The sequence below is a fragment of the Diplotaxodon limnothrissa genome, linkage group LG18, assembly GCF_057381915.1.
Source record: "Diplotaxodon limnothrissa isolate DT_005_m linkage group LG18, D_limnothrissa_male_GT1.1, whole genome shotgun sequence".
In the NCBI taxonomy this organism is placed as follows: domain Eukaryota; kingdom Metazoa; phylum Chordata; class Actinopteri; order Cichliformes; family Cichlidae; genus Diplotaxodon; species Diplotaxodon limnothrissa.
Genome location: NC_140613.1, coordinates 22,961,619 through 22,976,837, shown reverse-complemented (window position 1 = coordinate 22,976,837; position 15,219 = coordinate 22,961,619). Strand labels below are relative to the sequence as shown.

Below are 15,219 nucleotides of genomic sequence, written 5' to 3'. Positions count from 1 at the left end.
AAATTTCACTGCACACCTCAAAGTAATAAGACACATTTCTATCTGGAATAGCAGGTAAACACAGATGTTACTAACCACATTAACTACGGCTTTGTGCTTAAATACATCAATGTCAGTAACACCTGTCTACAAGTTCATGTGCTATAAAACCTGTCTAAAGTGTGATCAGTGACCATATAATAAAGTGAAGAAGGTTAACCATGATCCACAGTCATAAATTAAGTTATTTGACCTGCTGATGTGGGAAAAACAAATCACTCTGCCTTTCAATCACTCTGATTGGACTTCTTCTCAGTCTGAGTGGTGCTATGATAGCAATTACAAGAGGTCAGCAAAATTAAAACACAAATAAAAATGTGGAAGGAGTCGTTTGATTTCAAAACCTCTCCCTCCATGCCAGTTCTCTGCTGTATGATGGGAAGCCCTACATCCTTGCACCCCCCCAACCTCCTCCTTGCAGATTTAAAATGTAAAGTGGAATTTTACATTTGTCTATCGTGTCACAGCTGAGATTTTTAATTTTAGAGTGATTAAGATCCAAATTCTAAGAAAGTAAAATGATAACTGACAATGATGGTCTTATTCTTTGCAATCCATATAAAGGTTTCAGCTGTAAATTGGAGTATAAACATATTGAAGCTCTGTGTAAGTATACCATCATATAACTGTGGGTCTGTGGGGCTTCAAAACTGCTAAAGGCCGTTTAATGGCCTTGCCAGAGCAATATGGGAGCCGTTAAATTGCCCCAGCTGTCCTCGAAAAGCTGTCACTCTCCTCCTCACCTGCGGAGGGCGCTCCTCCGAGACAGGCTTGGACGATTTTATGCAGTTTCGTGTGCAACAAAGTAAAGCCGAGCAGCTAGCGAGAAGGGAGTACGGACCCTTCTGAGATTGTTTATTTTTGCACCGCTTTGAAACTGTTTTTCCTCACGTATTTCTAAGGTTTTTGTGATATATTGTACGTTTTACACAAACGGAAACTAAAGCAATTCAGTCCTGGGGTGGTGTTTGGACGCTTTGTGGAACAGCAAGGTGTTTTTGTAATAGAGAGTCAGGCGTAACGTTAGCAAGCTGCCGTGAAGAAAAAAGAAAGGGGGGAAAAAAAGGCAGAACCGGGCACTACGGAACGGGTCGGTCAGCCAGAGAGAGCCGGGTGGACCACGGCAAAGCCGCAGCCGCCAGCGCCACGGGGAGTCGGGGCCCGAGAGGGAGCCTGCCAGGCCCTTGGCTTGATGCAACCAGTCTGCCTTGCCTTAGCCGCAGTCCGAGATGGGGGAGACCAAAATTATCTACCACCTCGACGACCAGGAGACACCATATCTGGTGAAACTGTCGGTGCCGGCGGACAAAGTCACGCTGGCAGACTTCAAAAATGTCCTCAAGAAACCAAATTACAAATTCTTCTTCAAATCTATGGACGATGACTTCGGGTAACTGTTAAAAGGTTCATTGTGTTTAACGTGGAATCGGCATGGACTGCTTAACCTCAGTCCATTCAGATTAACTGTAACATATTTGTTACCTCGTGGAGCTGGCTTGTCATCACTTCTAAGGTTACCTGTCTTTCAGTCATCAGCTAGCCGTTTGCTTTGCCGTTCCTTTGTTAGCTGCTAGCGTCCAGGTCGCATCGTTAGCAGGTCTGTTCAGCGTCCCGACCCCGTTTGTTTACATTGCTCGTGCTTAGCTTATGCTGTACTGTCTTACCAAGTTTGGTCATTTCCAGTTTCACGAACACTAAGAGAACGCCTTTAATCGCATTTAAACTTATTGAAGACTAAATGAAACAAGGAGCAATTCATACTGTTACTAACTAGTTACTGACGTTACAGCTGTCAGTTGCTGCCTAATGTATGAAACGCTTATGCTAGCAGGCTAATGAATGGATCTAACCGGACACTTGGTGAGTGAGTGAGACCAGAAGGCCCCTGCTGTTGTTGTCTATTAGCCTAAGGAATGCAAAGTTGGACACAGGAATGCCCTGTTCATCACTCTGGCAGCTTTATGAGCGTGTCCCTTTGTGTTAAAACATGGCCAGAAAAGTAGACGTTTTATGGTCCTCCACACTTTACCTTCTTCAGAGTTAAATAAAAGGGAGAAATGTACTTTTTTGTTTTGTTTTTTTTTAAAACTCGAGCCAGGTTGCCAAAGTTTTTCTGGCTAAACTCAAACAAGGGTGGGGCAACAACCTAGATAGGAAGGACGAGTTTTGAAAGGATCCGCAGCTGTTTGTGTTGTTTCAAGAGTGGAGGTGCATGCACTAAATTAACTGTTGAAGCCTTAAAGTCTAGACTGGTGGTGTTTTAGGAACTTGTTAGACTGGTTTGGAGCCTGTGATCTTTACCAGGAAAGCCTCACTGACCATCAGTGTTCTCCCTGTCAAAGACCCGGCTAATCTTGACATCTCCAATACTCTGAGGCGCTTGTTAGATACATGCCTTATTTGTCCTCTTCATTGTGTAACAAGGTGTTGTTAAGATCTGCCTGCCATCTGATCCTTGCAAGCAGGACTGAATGAATGGGAGGGTTTGCATGAAATTCACATGGTTACATTTACACATGCCTTTTGTTAATGTATTTGCACCAGTCTGTAACGCATGAAGGCTTACTTCTATATATGAAATGGACAAGTGAGCCATCTTTTGACTAGTTTTCTGTGCGTGTGCCAGTAGTCTCAAACATTTGGTTATATTGAACATTGTCATTGATTCTTAATGTGTACAACTGTCCCCAGTTGTCAGTGTCTGTCCTGCTTGGTGGAATATATTGTCTAGCTCCACTTCCTCTAAATGCACCCTCATGTTTTATTGCCCAGGGAGTGCTTTTGTGTTGGTAATGTTTGAGTGAAACAAAGCCTTGTTCTCTTTATAGGGTGGTAAAGGAAGAAATATCTGATGACAATGCTAAGCTGCCCTGCTTCAATGGACGTGTGGTGTCATGGGTAGGTCCAAAATACACGCTGCAATAACATTTATTTATTTATTTTTTGCTGTTTGCTTGTGTGCGATAACTTGTGTGGTTAAGTGGCGTACATGAATGTGTAACAATGATTCCCATCTGTTGGGCACTTACCCCAGTCATACTCAAGCGTAGGGGGAGGCACTGCACATCTGTGTGATAATATCATCATCACATAACGATCCTCAGAGCAGTATACATACACTGCTTTTCCTAAACCTTGTCTTTTTCACTGTAAAATATAATTTTTTTTTAAGCACACAGGTTAATTGGCACATGTAGCACATACATGTACTTACATGCAGTTTCTTATTTAAAGCCTCTAAGCAATAATACTCCTGTCTCCACAACACTCGAGACATCTGGCGCTCATGCACGGCCTCCCTTCCTCTCTTCTCGACATTGAAATTGGATTAAGAGCAAGTGAAATCACAGGATAGCCGGAAAATACTCCATAACAAAGGGCCTCACTGCAGGTCATCTAACAAGAAGATTGAATCTCACAGGGAGGAGAGAATAAAGCAGAGAGAAAGACTGCTCTGTGTCGTGATGTGAAAGGCTAAAGCACTCGCTTAATTTCTACAGTGTGGTTTTAATTATTCGAGCATCATCAACATGGCGTTATTGCTCCATTCTGGAGCGTATATTCCAGCGTGCTCGTCCTAATGCGTCTCTTTGTTGTGGTCGTTTTCATTAGACTGCGCGGAGGTTTAGTTTAATGTGTTTAAAAGCCAGTTCCCCTTTGTGTGCGTTTGCTCCAAAGTGTTTGTTATCTCTTGAGGGTTGTTGCAATGTTCCACATACAGTCAAATGTTATTTTTGTTAGAGTATGTCCATTTGTTTGTCTCCGCTGTTCGTCTGTTGTTTCAGTGAGCTGATTGATTATTCTCTGGGGTCCAGAGGCCTGGCTGGCTGCACATCATTTCATCACAACAAGCCAGCACCCTGTATCTCCTGTTCTGTAGCTCCCTTTAGTGCACACCAAAGTAGACTCTTGTGATTGTGATTAAGAGCAGAAGACTAATTTTAGCTATCTTGCCACATAGTAATATAGCTGAATTATTATGACAGTACAGGTGATTTGATTTGATATACTGATGCCCTGTTTCAGCACAACATATTTATCTTTCCAACATCTTCACACTCACTTTGTTGCTGTAATTTAATTTAGTTTAGATGTCACAGCTTGATTTCTAATAAACATGCACTGAACGAAAGAGATTTCTCAAGTGCATAATGGCTGTGCATACAATGAAATTGAACCTGATTTTTAAAAAAATATATATTTTTTACATTGGATCCTTAAGATTGAGGTCAGCAGCTGCTGAATCTGAACTTTTTCAGCACCACAGGTTGCTGTTGATGGCTACAGTTTCACACTGGTCTCATGTCATCGTTGAAACTTGTTTTTGCATGCAAATACATGCTTCATTTCTGATATGGATGACTTCCAAGATTCCACAAAAACCACAGCAGGATTTAAGTTATATTGTTTTGTTGTCTCAAGCTAACAAACACTAGCATGTGGTAAAAGTGGAAATAAATGCATACCGGTAATTTAATTTCTGAGAAAACATTAGTTCTGGTCTGTTGGAGACCATTTTTTCCCCTACAATTTGGTAACTTAGGCAACACTGTCAGGTACACAAACCACAAGTCTTGGCTTGGGCTCTTTCTTTTTCAACTTGCTGAATTCACAGCTGCTTTTGTAGAGCTTTGCTCTCTCAGTAGGAAACTAGTAGGAGGCAGATTAAGTCTGAATTTTAGCAAGAGACTGTAGTCCCTTTCTGCAGGAGATTTTGAAATGTTTGTGTTAGAGTAAAACATGACACACCGTGTATAGCCTTTGAATGTGGATGTGAATGAAGGTCTGCTGCTCACTCATTCTGTGTCTTTCTGTAAATTCTTCTCTCTGAGAGATACTCATCCCCCTGAACGACCCGACTCTTTGTCTGTTGACAGTTGGTCTCTGGAGACGGCGCGCACACGGACGCAGGCTCGGTGGCGGATAGTTTAGAGCCGACACCACCTCTGGAGAGGACCGGGGGCATTGGAGACTCGAGACCCCCTTCCTACCAGTCAGTGAACTCAAACGAGACTTTGTGGACTTTGATACTTTATATTTTGTTTTTCTGTGAATGAGAATGAAATATATTGTGCTTAGTGTGTGTCTGTGTGTTTTTTGAGTGTCTTGAATGAGTTCTTCTGTGTTGCCAAATAGGGCTGCCACGATTAGTCGACTAGTCACGATTACGTCGACTTTCAAAATCGTCGACGACTAATTTAATAGTCGACGGGTCGTTTCAAGCTTTGTAAGATCACAAAAGACGCAGGAATAAGTAGTAGGATTTAAGAGTGTAATAACGGACTGAAACAGAAGATGGCAGCACTGCATATACAAGGATGCCAGCTGCCGTTAAACCCCGAAGAAGAAGAAGCGGTGTCCCAGAATTCATAGCGCGGCACAGCTCAGTTTTCAACAATGGCGGCAACTAGTTAGTTTAATATTACTCTTATTATTCTTTCTGGGTCACAAAATAAACGTTTAACATATTTTCAGGCGAGAATGTAGCTGTGTAAACCTCAAATATCTGCTCAGTTTATCAAGACACCACATATTTTCAAAAGCGCTCCAATGTTTTCGGAGACGTCTGTTACCCACTAGCTCGATAGCTAGTCGGGGGCAAGGCTCACTAGAGCCGTGAAAGTAATCGGTGACTAGTCGACTATCAAAATAATGTTTGTGGCAGCCCTATTGCCAAATAAGAACAGTAACAGGAAAGGGCAAATTAAATCAAAAAAGTGATATCTTGTGACTGCCCTGGAGGAAAGAAAATCTAGCTTAATTCTTGCAGGCATTTATCCGTAGGCTATTATGATCATGCTTAAGCCCCTGGTTCAGGGCCGGCCCGTGGCATAGGCCGTATAGGCAAATGCTAAGGGCGCCGTCCATCAGGGGGCGCCACGCCAGTGCCACAAATGTTGAAGAAAAAAAAAAAAAAAAGTTGGTACTATTATTTCTAAATACAAAAAATAATCCCACGTTAATTAAAATGCAAAGTAAAGCTTATTTAATAGAAATATTATTTGTTACAACATTACACTACACTGCTGATGTAAGGGGGCGCCACCTAAAATCTTGCCTAGGGCGCCAGATTGGTTAGGGCCGTTTCTGCCCTGGTTACTAGTTGTTGTTTTTTTGTTTTGTTTTTTTATATAAATATTTCTATCTAAAGAAATATGCTATGTCTGCAAGTAAAGTGTTAAAAAAAGAGACTCTTTTTTTTATCACCACACTGAAAATCCATCAACACAACATCTGCAGTTCTTTCCAAATATTCAGGTACAGATCGCTTTCTTAACCACAGTGAACCAGAGTAGCCAGCAATTTGATTCTTATAAAGCTCTTTTAAAATAAACATTAGTTTTAGTGGCTGCTGAATAAGCTCAAATGCCCTGATCATGATGTTTTGTAACTCTGTCTCTCTTTAACACTCGCTCTCTTGTCTGAAGTGGGAAAGCAGCAAGTGGTCGGGACAGCCTGGACAATGACACAGAGACCGGCTCCATGGTGTCTCAGAGGAGAGAGAGGGAGAGGCCGCGACGGAAACACACTAATGACCATGGTCAGAAAGAAACTTGCTGCTTATTCTTGTTTTTCATTGCACGTATCAGTGTTGTTTCCATGTATTTCACAACTTATGAATAACAGTTATCTTGTTGGTAAAAAGTAAGTGTAGCGTGATTGACTTTAGACATGCAGTATCCTTTGATTGTTTTATTTTTCTAGCTTAAGTTTTTAATTTAAAAACCTGCTGTAGGTGGGAGGCAGAACGGGTACTCATCGCGGGGTATGGGACGCGGAGGCCCCGAGTACGACAGCTGCTCGTCCTTCATGAGCAGCGAGCTGGAGTCCACTTCCTGCTTTGATTCAGATGATGACGATGCAACCAGCAGGTCAGATGTGTTATATAGCTGTTGAGCTGGTTTGTTGCAAAAAGAAGAAATGCATTTGGCTTCAGGAATGCATGTGGAGTTATAGTTGATGGTTTATGGCAAAGATTAGTACTGTCTAATTGTGTGCTGGTTTTTGTGGTAACCTCAGGGTTCTGCTCCAGCGGTAATCCTTGCAGCCCACTGCAGAGACTCTGCTGGTCTCAGTCTTTAGGCATCTGACGGGATGTTTTTCCCGTTTAATCAGCTTCAAAAGAGCTGGATTAAAAACCTCTTACGTATTTGGGGGGGATTCTGACGCAGAAAGAAATCAGTTTTTTTTGTTTTGTTTTTTGTTGATTATGTTGTAACCTTCAAATGTAGTTCGATGCTGTCTTATAGTTAAAGCTCATTCTGACTTGTAGAACTGTTTTCCTTCTGGCTTTCAAATGGCTTCCCTTTAAACAATGTCTTTTTATTAAGCGTTTTTCCTTTATGCATATAAAAAAGGTTCTGAGAATAGAAGGATTACGGATGATTTGTTCATTTGGGGCAATTAGCCCATACACTTAAGGTAAAAAAAAAAAAAGGTAAAATAAAGAACATTTTTTTTTGTCCCCCAGATAACATAGTCCCTGCAAAATAATCCCATTAATTCCCACCCAGGTCACTGCCCTAGACCTGTTCACCTGACATGAGGGAGTTGCACACAGACAAAAGTAAATGCACCTGAAAGATTCTTATAGATTTTGAAATGCATCAAGGAAAGAACTGCACATGCTTTGAAATTATCTAGTAGAGTTTTGGAGTGTGTTATTTTTTTCCAGTTTTAGACATGAGGTCATATAACCACTGTTTGTTAGTGGGGGGTGCAGCGTCCCCGCCACCTCAGTAGAATTGCCCTCCTGGCCAACAGGGAACAGAATGATAGCGCCTGTGTTTTAGAGGCCGGTAGAGGCATCTCATTCCCACTGATGCCAAACAAAGCAAGAAGGGGGTCAGGCACCAGCGTCACACTGAGAATCCTGGACAGGGTATGGAAAACCTCTGTCCAGAAGTGGACAAGATTGGGACAAGACCAGTACTGATGGATCAATGAGGCTTCAGCAGTTTTGCAAATGCCTTTCTTTTAAGTAGGTAGTAGTATGGTTAGCGTTTGATTACTAAATTTATATGGTAAAATTAAACAGCAGTGGGTTATTTATTCTTACTGTAGACTGGAGTATTTGAGCCCTGGTAACAAACTTGAAATGGTCACGATGAAGCTATCTGTTTATTCATGTTCATAGAAACAAATTTCTATGAGGCAGCATGACTGTAAGTAATGTATTTCAATTGGAAGTATTCTTTGTGTCTGAAGCACATACACTTGTTGGCCACTTTGTTAGGTATACCTTGCTACTACCCATTTGGACTCTTGCTTACCTTTAGAACTACCTTTATTTTTTGTGGCACAGCACAGTGCTGGAAACATTCCTCAGCAATAGTGGCTCATGTTGCATCACACAGATGCTGCAGATTTGTCGACTGCGCATGATATGATATGAATCTTCCATTCCACCGCATCCCAAAGGGGCTCTGTTGGATTGAGATTTGGTGACTGTTGAGATCATTTAAGTACATTGAACCCATGACCATGTTCAAGAAACCAATTTGAGATGATTTAAGGTTTGTGGCATGGGCACACTTTCCTGTTGGAAATGGGTACACTGTGGTCATAAACGGATGGACATCAGAGCCTCAATTGTTGCAGCAATATTATAACTAAATATTGGTACACTGGTGAAGATTAGTATGTAGAAAATTTGAGATATTTGCTTATAATGGGGAAGTTTATATCCAGAAACTTCAAAGATTAGATCGTGGCTACTTTCAAAGACTCCTATGAGACAATTTGATCTGCATCTGTTATTTAGTTATTATTTATTTAATTTTAAATCGTGTTTTTTTTTTTTTTTTTCCCTCCTCTTCAGGTTTAGTAGCTCCACTGAGCAGAGCTCTTCTCGTCTAATGAGACGACATCGACGCCGGCGAAGGAAACCCAAGGCTTCCAATATGGACAGGGTGAGAACACTCTTAGTTGTAAAGGACAATAACTCAACCAAAGTTACCTAAAATTATCTTTCATGTTATAAGTCATGATTCTGCTCTTAATGTATTTTTTTTGCATTCCTCATAATTCTTGTCCTTATTTCATTCTTCAGTCTTCGTCATTCAGCAGCATCACAGACTCCACCATGTCGCTGAACATCATCACTGTGACTCTCAACATGGGTAGGTGATTTGCACACACACAGGAGTTAGATGTTTGTTCAGCGAGCATATGAAGTTGATAATACTTCATTTCTTTGAATATACTCTGTTCCTCCCCACCTCACAGAAAAGTATAACTTCTTGGGCATCAGTATTGTGGGTCAGAGTAATGAGAGAGGTGATGGAGGAATCTACATCGGCTCCATCATGAAGGGAGGAGCTGTGGCTGCAGATGGACGCATAGAGCCCGGGGATATGCTGCTGCAGGTGTGTGTTTGTGTCTTAAGTAGGAGACTGATGCACACAAAATGAAAACAGTTTACAGTTGAATATCTGGAATTTAGACACATAGTGTGAGTGGATGTACACGTTGTAACTGAGACCAGCACTTTTACTGAAATGAATGATGTCAAGGGTTTCTGTTCTTGTGCATGTGTCACAGATGCAGTTGGCTGTAATGTCATCGCTTTTTTTTACTCTTCGTATACACATTTTCGTTTAATCCAATCTTATCGTACTGTAAAATATACTTCCCAGGAAAATTGCTTATTTGGGACCCCATATTGATGTCTTTCTGCAGTAGAACTGGAATCGCTGTGGGGCTGTGAAATTTTCATATTTCTGTTTATAGGAAAAAATGTAGTTCTGGGGCTACTTCTTAATGCCATATTGCTTTATCTCTCTTTATATATCTTTCAAGCACACTGAAGAATTCCTTCCTGTCCACTGTATCCTCTTTTGTGATCCAATCCACCTGCATTTCCTCTCTTACGTCCACGACAGCTCTGTCTTCAGCATCCTGCTCTAAATATACCCACTACCTCACTTCACATGTCCAAACCAGCTCAGTCTCTTTGCCTTTGAACTATCTGAGCGCTTCCTTTAAAGTATTAGTTCCACATTAGTTCTAACTTGGCATCTCATTGGGATATTTTTCTGTTTTTATTGATCTAGGTGAACGATATAAACTTTGAGAACATGAGCAATGATGATGCTGTTCGAGTACTAAGAGATATAGTGCACAAGCCGGGGTAAGCGAATACAAAAGCAGCATCTATAACACAGGAGTGCAAAAAGACCAATAATTAACTGTCTATGTGTCTTTTTTACCAGCCCCATTACTCTGACAGTTGCAAAGTGCTGGGACCCAAACCCTCGGAGCTGCTTTGCTCTGCCCAGGAGTGAGTGGTTCCTCTGCAATAACTATACGCAGTGACACATTTTTTATTTTTTACTTGAAAGATTTTGTAATAACCTCATTAATTTCAGCTGCTTTCCCTCTCTTTAACAGGTGAGCCAATCCGGCCTATCGACCCCGCTGCATGGGTGTCTCACACGGCAGCCATGACTGGGGTGTACCCTCCATATGGCATGAGCCCTTCCATGAGCACAGTCACCTCCACCAGCTCCTCAATCAGCAGCTCGATCCCTGAGACTGAACGTGAGTCACATCACCCCCCAAAGCTGCCCGTTGGAGCTTGTCATCAGTGCACTTTTATCCAAAGCAACTTTCATCCTCATCCCACATGGTCTCCACATTTAAACTGTACCACCTTTTGAGTTTTTAATGTACCTCTTTTTACTCTTTTGTTCCTCTTTTTTTTTAGTTTTCTCCTTTGTTTCCTGGTACCTCTTTATAGCCTACTTGTTAAAAATAAATACATTTGAGCATTTGAGGAAGAAAATAACTCCAGGTTTGTCATACCGCTTGGAACATTCAGCTCTCCCTCCTTGTGACCACCAAACCTCTGTTAGTAAGTCTCCGTGTTAAGTGCGGCCCTTCCCTCTCACTACATTCCTGTGACTATTATCTGTTCCAGCTTTTGCTGTGTTCAGCCTCAGCTACCATCTGCTCGTGTCCAAATAGAGCCATAACTCACAACTTTCGTGTCTCCTTTAATCTTTGGAAGTTTTGCGATGCCTTTTCTTTTGGGAGAAAAATTTCCTTTTCTCTTGAAACATTGTTTAACTTGCCTTTTACCTATTAGTTACATGTCTATAATTCACTTAATAGAAAATATGAATGCCCTTTATCTTATTACATATCCACAATGTATTGTGAAGGGATTTTTTTTTTTTTTTTTATTAAAGAAGAAATGAAAAGTCTATTGAAATGGAGGCAGATGAGAAGGGACACTGTGACGCTTAGTCATGATAGCTGGTCTGAGAATGGACTGAAACTCAGTGAGATTATATGTAAGATACATTAGTGTTCTAGGGAGGACATGTAATTCACTGTGGTCTGGCTCATCTGGGGGATTTATCAAATCCAAGTCAGTTGCAGTCCACTTCAAACAAAGATCCAGTCAAATCCAGTCTTGATTCACGATTAGAACAGAACGGGGTCAAATAACAGCCGAGACCACAGGAAACCAAATATTTTTGAGGCAAATTCCAAAACAGGCCAACATTTTTTTTCTTTAACCCCAGAAAACAGCACTCAATAGTTCTTTAATTTTAAATGTTTTGGAAACAAAACACAATGTGGCTCAACAGTTTTATACTTGATGGAGCCGAACCTCCTTAAACCAAAATGTTTCAATTTCTGATTTAAAAGATTTAACACCACCCACATGTTAACTTGCTCATGTCATCTTTCCTAGGATTCGATGACTTCCACCTCTCGATTCACAGTGACATGGCAACGGTTGCTAAGGCCATGGCCTGCCCAGAGTCAGGTCTGGAGGTGCGAGACAGGATGTGGCTCAAGATAACCATCGCTAATGCCTTTATTGGTACGTCTGTCAAAGCGAGCTTGACTGGGCTTTTTAAAAATTACGCACACATACACAGATCTTCTCAGCTTTTAGATTGAGTGTTTCACTGATGCCAAAGCAATACCTAAATACTGCTTCGATTAATTCAGTTGATTTTTACTTTTTTTTTTTTTTTTACATTTTGGAAAAAAAGAAGTTTAAATTCCAACAACTGAGAAACATTCAGCATGAGATCGAATTGCCTTTATTATACCAAGGTGTGTTACCAGAGCTCAACACAAATCAATGTTAAATTGAAGTATAGATAAATTAACCACCATCAGATTTATGTAAAGTTGTCAAAAAAGTTTTAAATATGATCAGTGAAGCTGTAGCCTCACGATTTGATTTCTAAAACATGTGCTTCAGGTTCTGATGTGGTGGACTGGCTCTTCCATCATGTGGAAGGATTCACAGATCGCCGTGAAGCTCGTAAATATGCCAGCAATTTGCTGAAGGCTGGGTACATCCGACACACAGTCAATAAGATCACCTTCTCTGAACAGTGCTACTATGTCTTTGGAGACCTCTGTGGCAGTAAGTGGACTTTGAGCTCACTGATCTGCTTAGAGCGTGAGCAGTAACAGCAAGTTTCGCCAAAGTTTAAGTGGGATGCGACTTGAAAATCTAACGGAGTTGTCTTCTCTTTCCCTCAGACATGACCCACTTGTCTCTGCATGATCATGATGGATCCAGCGGTGGTGCCTCAGATCAGGACACCCTCCCCCCTCTGCCCCATCCTGGGTCAGCCCCTTGGCCCATGGCCCTGCCCTACCAGTTCCCTATTCCACACCCTTACGATCTGCCGCAGCCCTTCCATGGTGGACCAGGAGCTGGTAGCGCAGGGAGCCAGCACAGTGGTTAGTGCAGTTTAATTAAGTCCTCAACAGATAAATTTCAAGCACTTCATATAAAATTACAATGTTAATTTTGCAGTTTCTCCTCAAAGAAAAATCAAGATTCATGTCAGTAGCACACGGTTTCCCTAAAACCTTTAACAACTATGCTTCTACAAAGATGCAGAGCTCACAAGAAGGTAACCAGCCATTGCTGCTGAGGTTCATTAGGGCTTGCTATAGCTGCTTTTTTGTGAAAGAGTTCACTGAAAGACTTTATAAGCCTGTAGACAGATTCTGTGTGAAAGGGATATATTAAGTGATATTACAACATCTCTGCAGTGTTTTACATTTAGTTTACGCTGTTGAGCAGTATGAGGTGTGGAGTTTTACCTCCACACTTTGAATTCACTTATAGGAACAGTGTATGTTTTAATAAGCTGACTTCAAAAACTTGAAGGACACAGCCTAGCTCTGTGAGTAGTGAAAAAGGACTCTTTCCATCACCCCCAAAGTCTTCAGATGTTGGGGTTTCTGTGTTTAATGTGTGTGGAACTAGAAAAGCAGACATTGTGGTTTAAGGTGCAGTTTCCTTACACACTGGAGATATTTACTAACCAACAACAGCTGGGCCCACTGAGACAACATCTTAGATGCTCTGTACTCATTTAACTTAAATGCACGGGTGAGTAGTGCACAAACTAGCAGGATGCAGAATGTAAAAGACAAAGTGTTGGGGTTTGGGTTTGCTTTAATATTTCTGGTGGAGAAGAGATTTTTTTCCCCCCATTCTTCCAGTGTTTGTGCTAAGACAGGGTAACATCCTATACCTCTCTCTCGCGCTCTTTAGTAGACACAAAATTAAGCTGACATGAATACTTTCCTATGTTTTTGGATTTGATGACATGCATTGGACCAAAGCATCCTCCACATCAAGTTTCTTTTTAATCAGATGAGCTGTTTTGGTTTAAATTAATCACTCTCAGGAACTTGCCCTAAAATTAAGCAGTCTGAGTGGGATAATAAAATAAAGACCTGTGACTGCCTTCAGGAATAGCTAAACTGTTTGGCCTGAATGCTCCTAGACTATGTCAGCATTAGTCATGCAGCTCTCCCAAGAGTCTCCTGCAAACTGGGTCAGCGCTGCCTTCGTGATGTCATTGGCACCCAATTAGAAAAAGATGTGATTTTTATTTTTTTTAAACATACATCTCACTTGCATAATAATTTTGCTCTTTTTTTCTGTTCACAGGGAGCAGCGGTTCTAACTGTAGCAAGAATGAGGGCCGAAAATCCGGTGGCAGTGGCAGCGAATCAGACATCAGGAGCCACCGGGCACCAAGTGAGCGCTCAGTGGCTCCCCCTAGTGAACGAAGCGTCCGCAGCTCTGTGAGCCACCGCAGTGCCAACTCCCACTCTATAGCCTATGGGCCTGGTCTTGTGTACGGCCCCCCTGGCCTGCCCCCTCAGCCACCACATCTTTCTACAGCTGCACCTGGTGCCCCACCAGGCAGAGAGCTTGCCTCGGTGCCCCCTGAGCTCACTGCGTCACGGCAGTCTCTGCGAATGGCGGTGGGCAACGCCGGAGAATTCTTTGTTGATGTGATGTGACACTGGTTATAGAGACCTAAAGGCAGAAATGGAAACCACCCTGTTGTGTATGCTGAGAGAAAATGCTCCTCCTCTCTTGTACTTTTTCTTAGTAGTTGTAGTGGTCATACTTTCTTCAGTGAAGAAACACCCCCCCCCCCTGCTCCAGATGGAACCAAAGCGCCTTTCTCAGTTTCCGCTCCATGGTGGGGAAGAGTTTTAGCAAGGACAAAGAGCAGAAGAAGGGAGGGAGGCAGTGGAAATGGTCAGCTGGGGAAGATGACTCAGTGCTTTTCCACATGGATGTTTTTCATTTGTTCTTCTTTTCACTCTTCCCTCCCTCCTCTGGGTTCCTTATCTAATGTTCTCTGTCCTCCCCCACCCCTGTCCACGTCAAAACTGAGAGAGACTGAAGCCTCTTCCCTCTTCCTGTTTTTTTTTTTTTTTTTCCCCCCACTTGCTGACCTCTAACAAGAAAAAAAGAATGACTGAAAGAAGCTGAAATGAACACTAACTGTTAACCTTATTCAGACTTTTAAAGTATTTGCTTGACTTAAGAGAGAAAGAAAGAAAGAAATGTATGTAGTGCAAGAGAATTACAGTCCATACTTTGAGAATGCATTTTTTTATTATATTTGTAGCTGGTCACAACTAGTTTCTTTTTAATGCTTAATATGAGCATCCAGTTTCCAGAGTCGTTTTTATACGGCACAACTACATTTTCATCTGCTAACCAGCGAATCTTCAGACTGTCTTGTGATAATGTATAGTGGGAAAAAAAAATTCTTACCATGACTTTCACACTACTCTTTTATCAAGGAAAATGTCTTTTTATTTATAAATATAGTTTTATGACTTAAATCTGCTGCTTCTGTTTTGTTTGCTTGTGTATACCTT

The 15,219-nt window shown here is 41.6% G+C and overlaps 1 protein-coding gene across 1 annotated transcript; it reads left to right on the top strand.

Moving 5' to 3' along the window:
* Positions 1–879: 879 nt before the first annotated feature.
* On the top strand, positions 880–14,733 carry LOC146613612 (segment polarity protein dishevelled homolog DVL-3-like). The gene is made up of 15 exons (XM_085377662.1): positions 880–1,429; positions 2,868–2,937; positions 4,917–5,032; positions 6,468–6,580; positions 6,776–6,911; positions 8,861–8,951; positions 9,092–9,161; positions 9,268–9,407; positions 10,095–10,171; positions 10,254–10,321; positions 10,432–10,581; positions 11,744–11,875; positions 12,266–12,433; positions 12,553–12,756; positions 13,985–14,733. Exons 1-15 carry the CDS (start codon positions 1,269–1,271, stop codon positions 14,341–14,343), a joined length of 2,055 nt encoding a protein of 684 aa, XP_085233788.1. The 5' UTR covers positions 880–1,268; the 3' UTR covers positions 14,344–14,733.
* Positions 14,734–15,219: the final 486 nt, after the last annotated feature.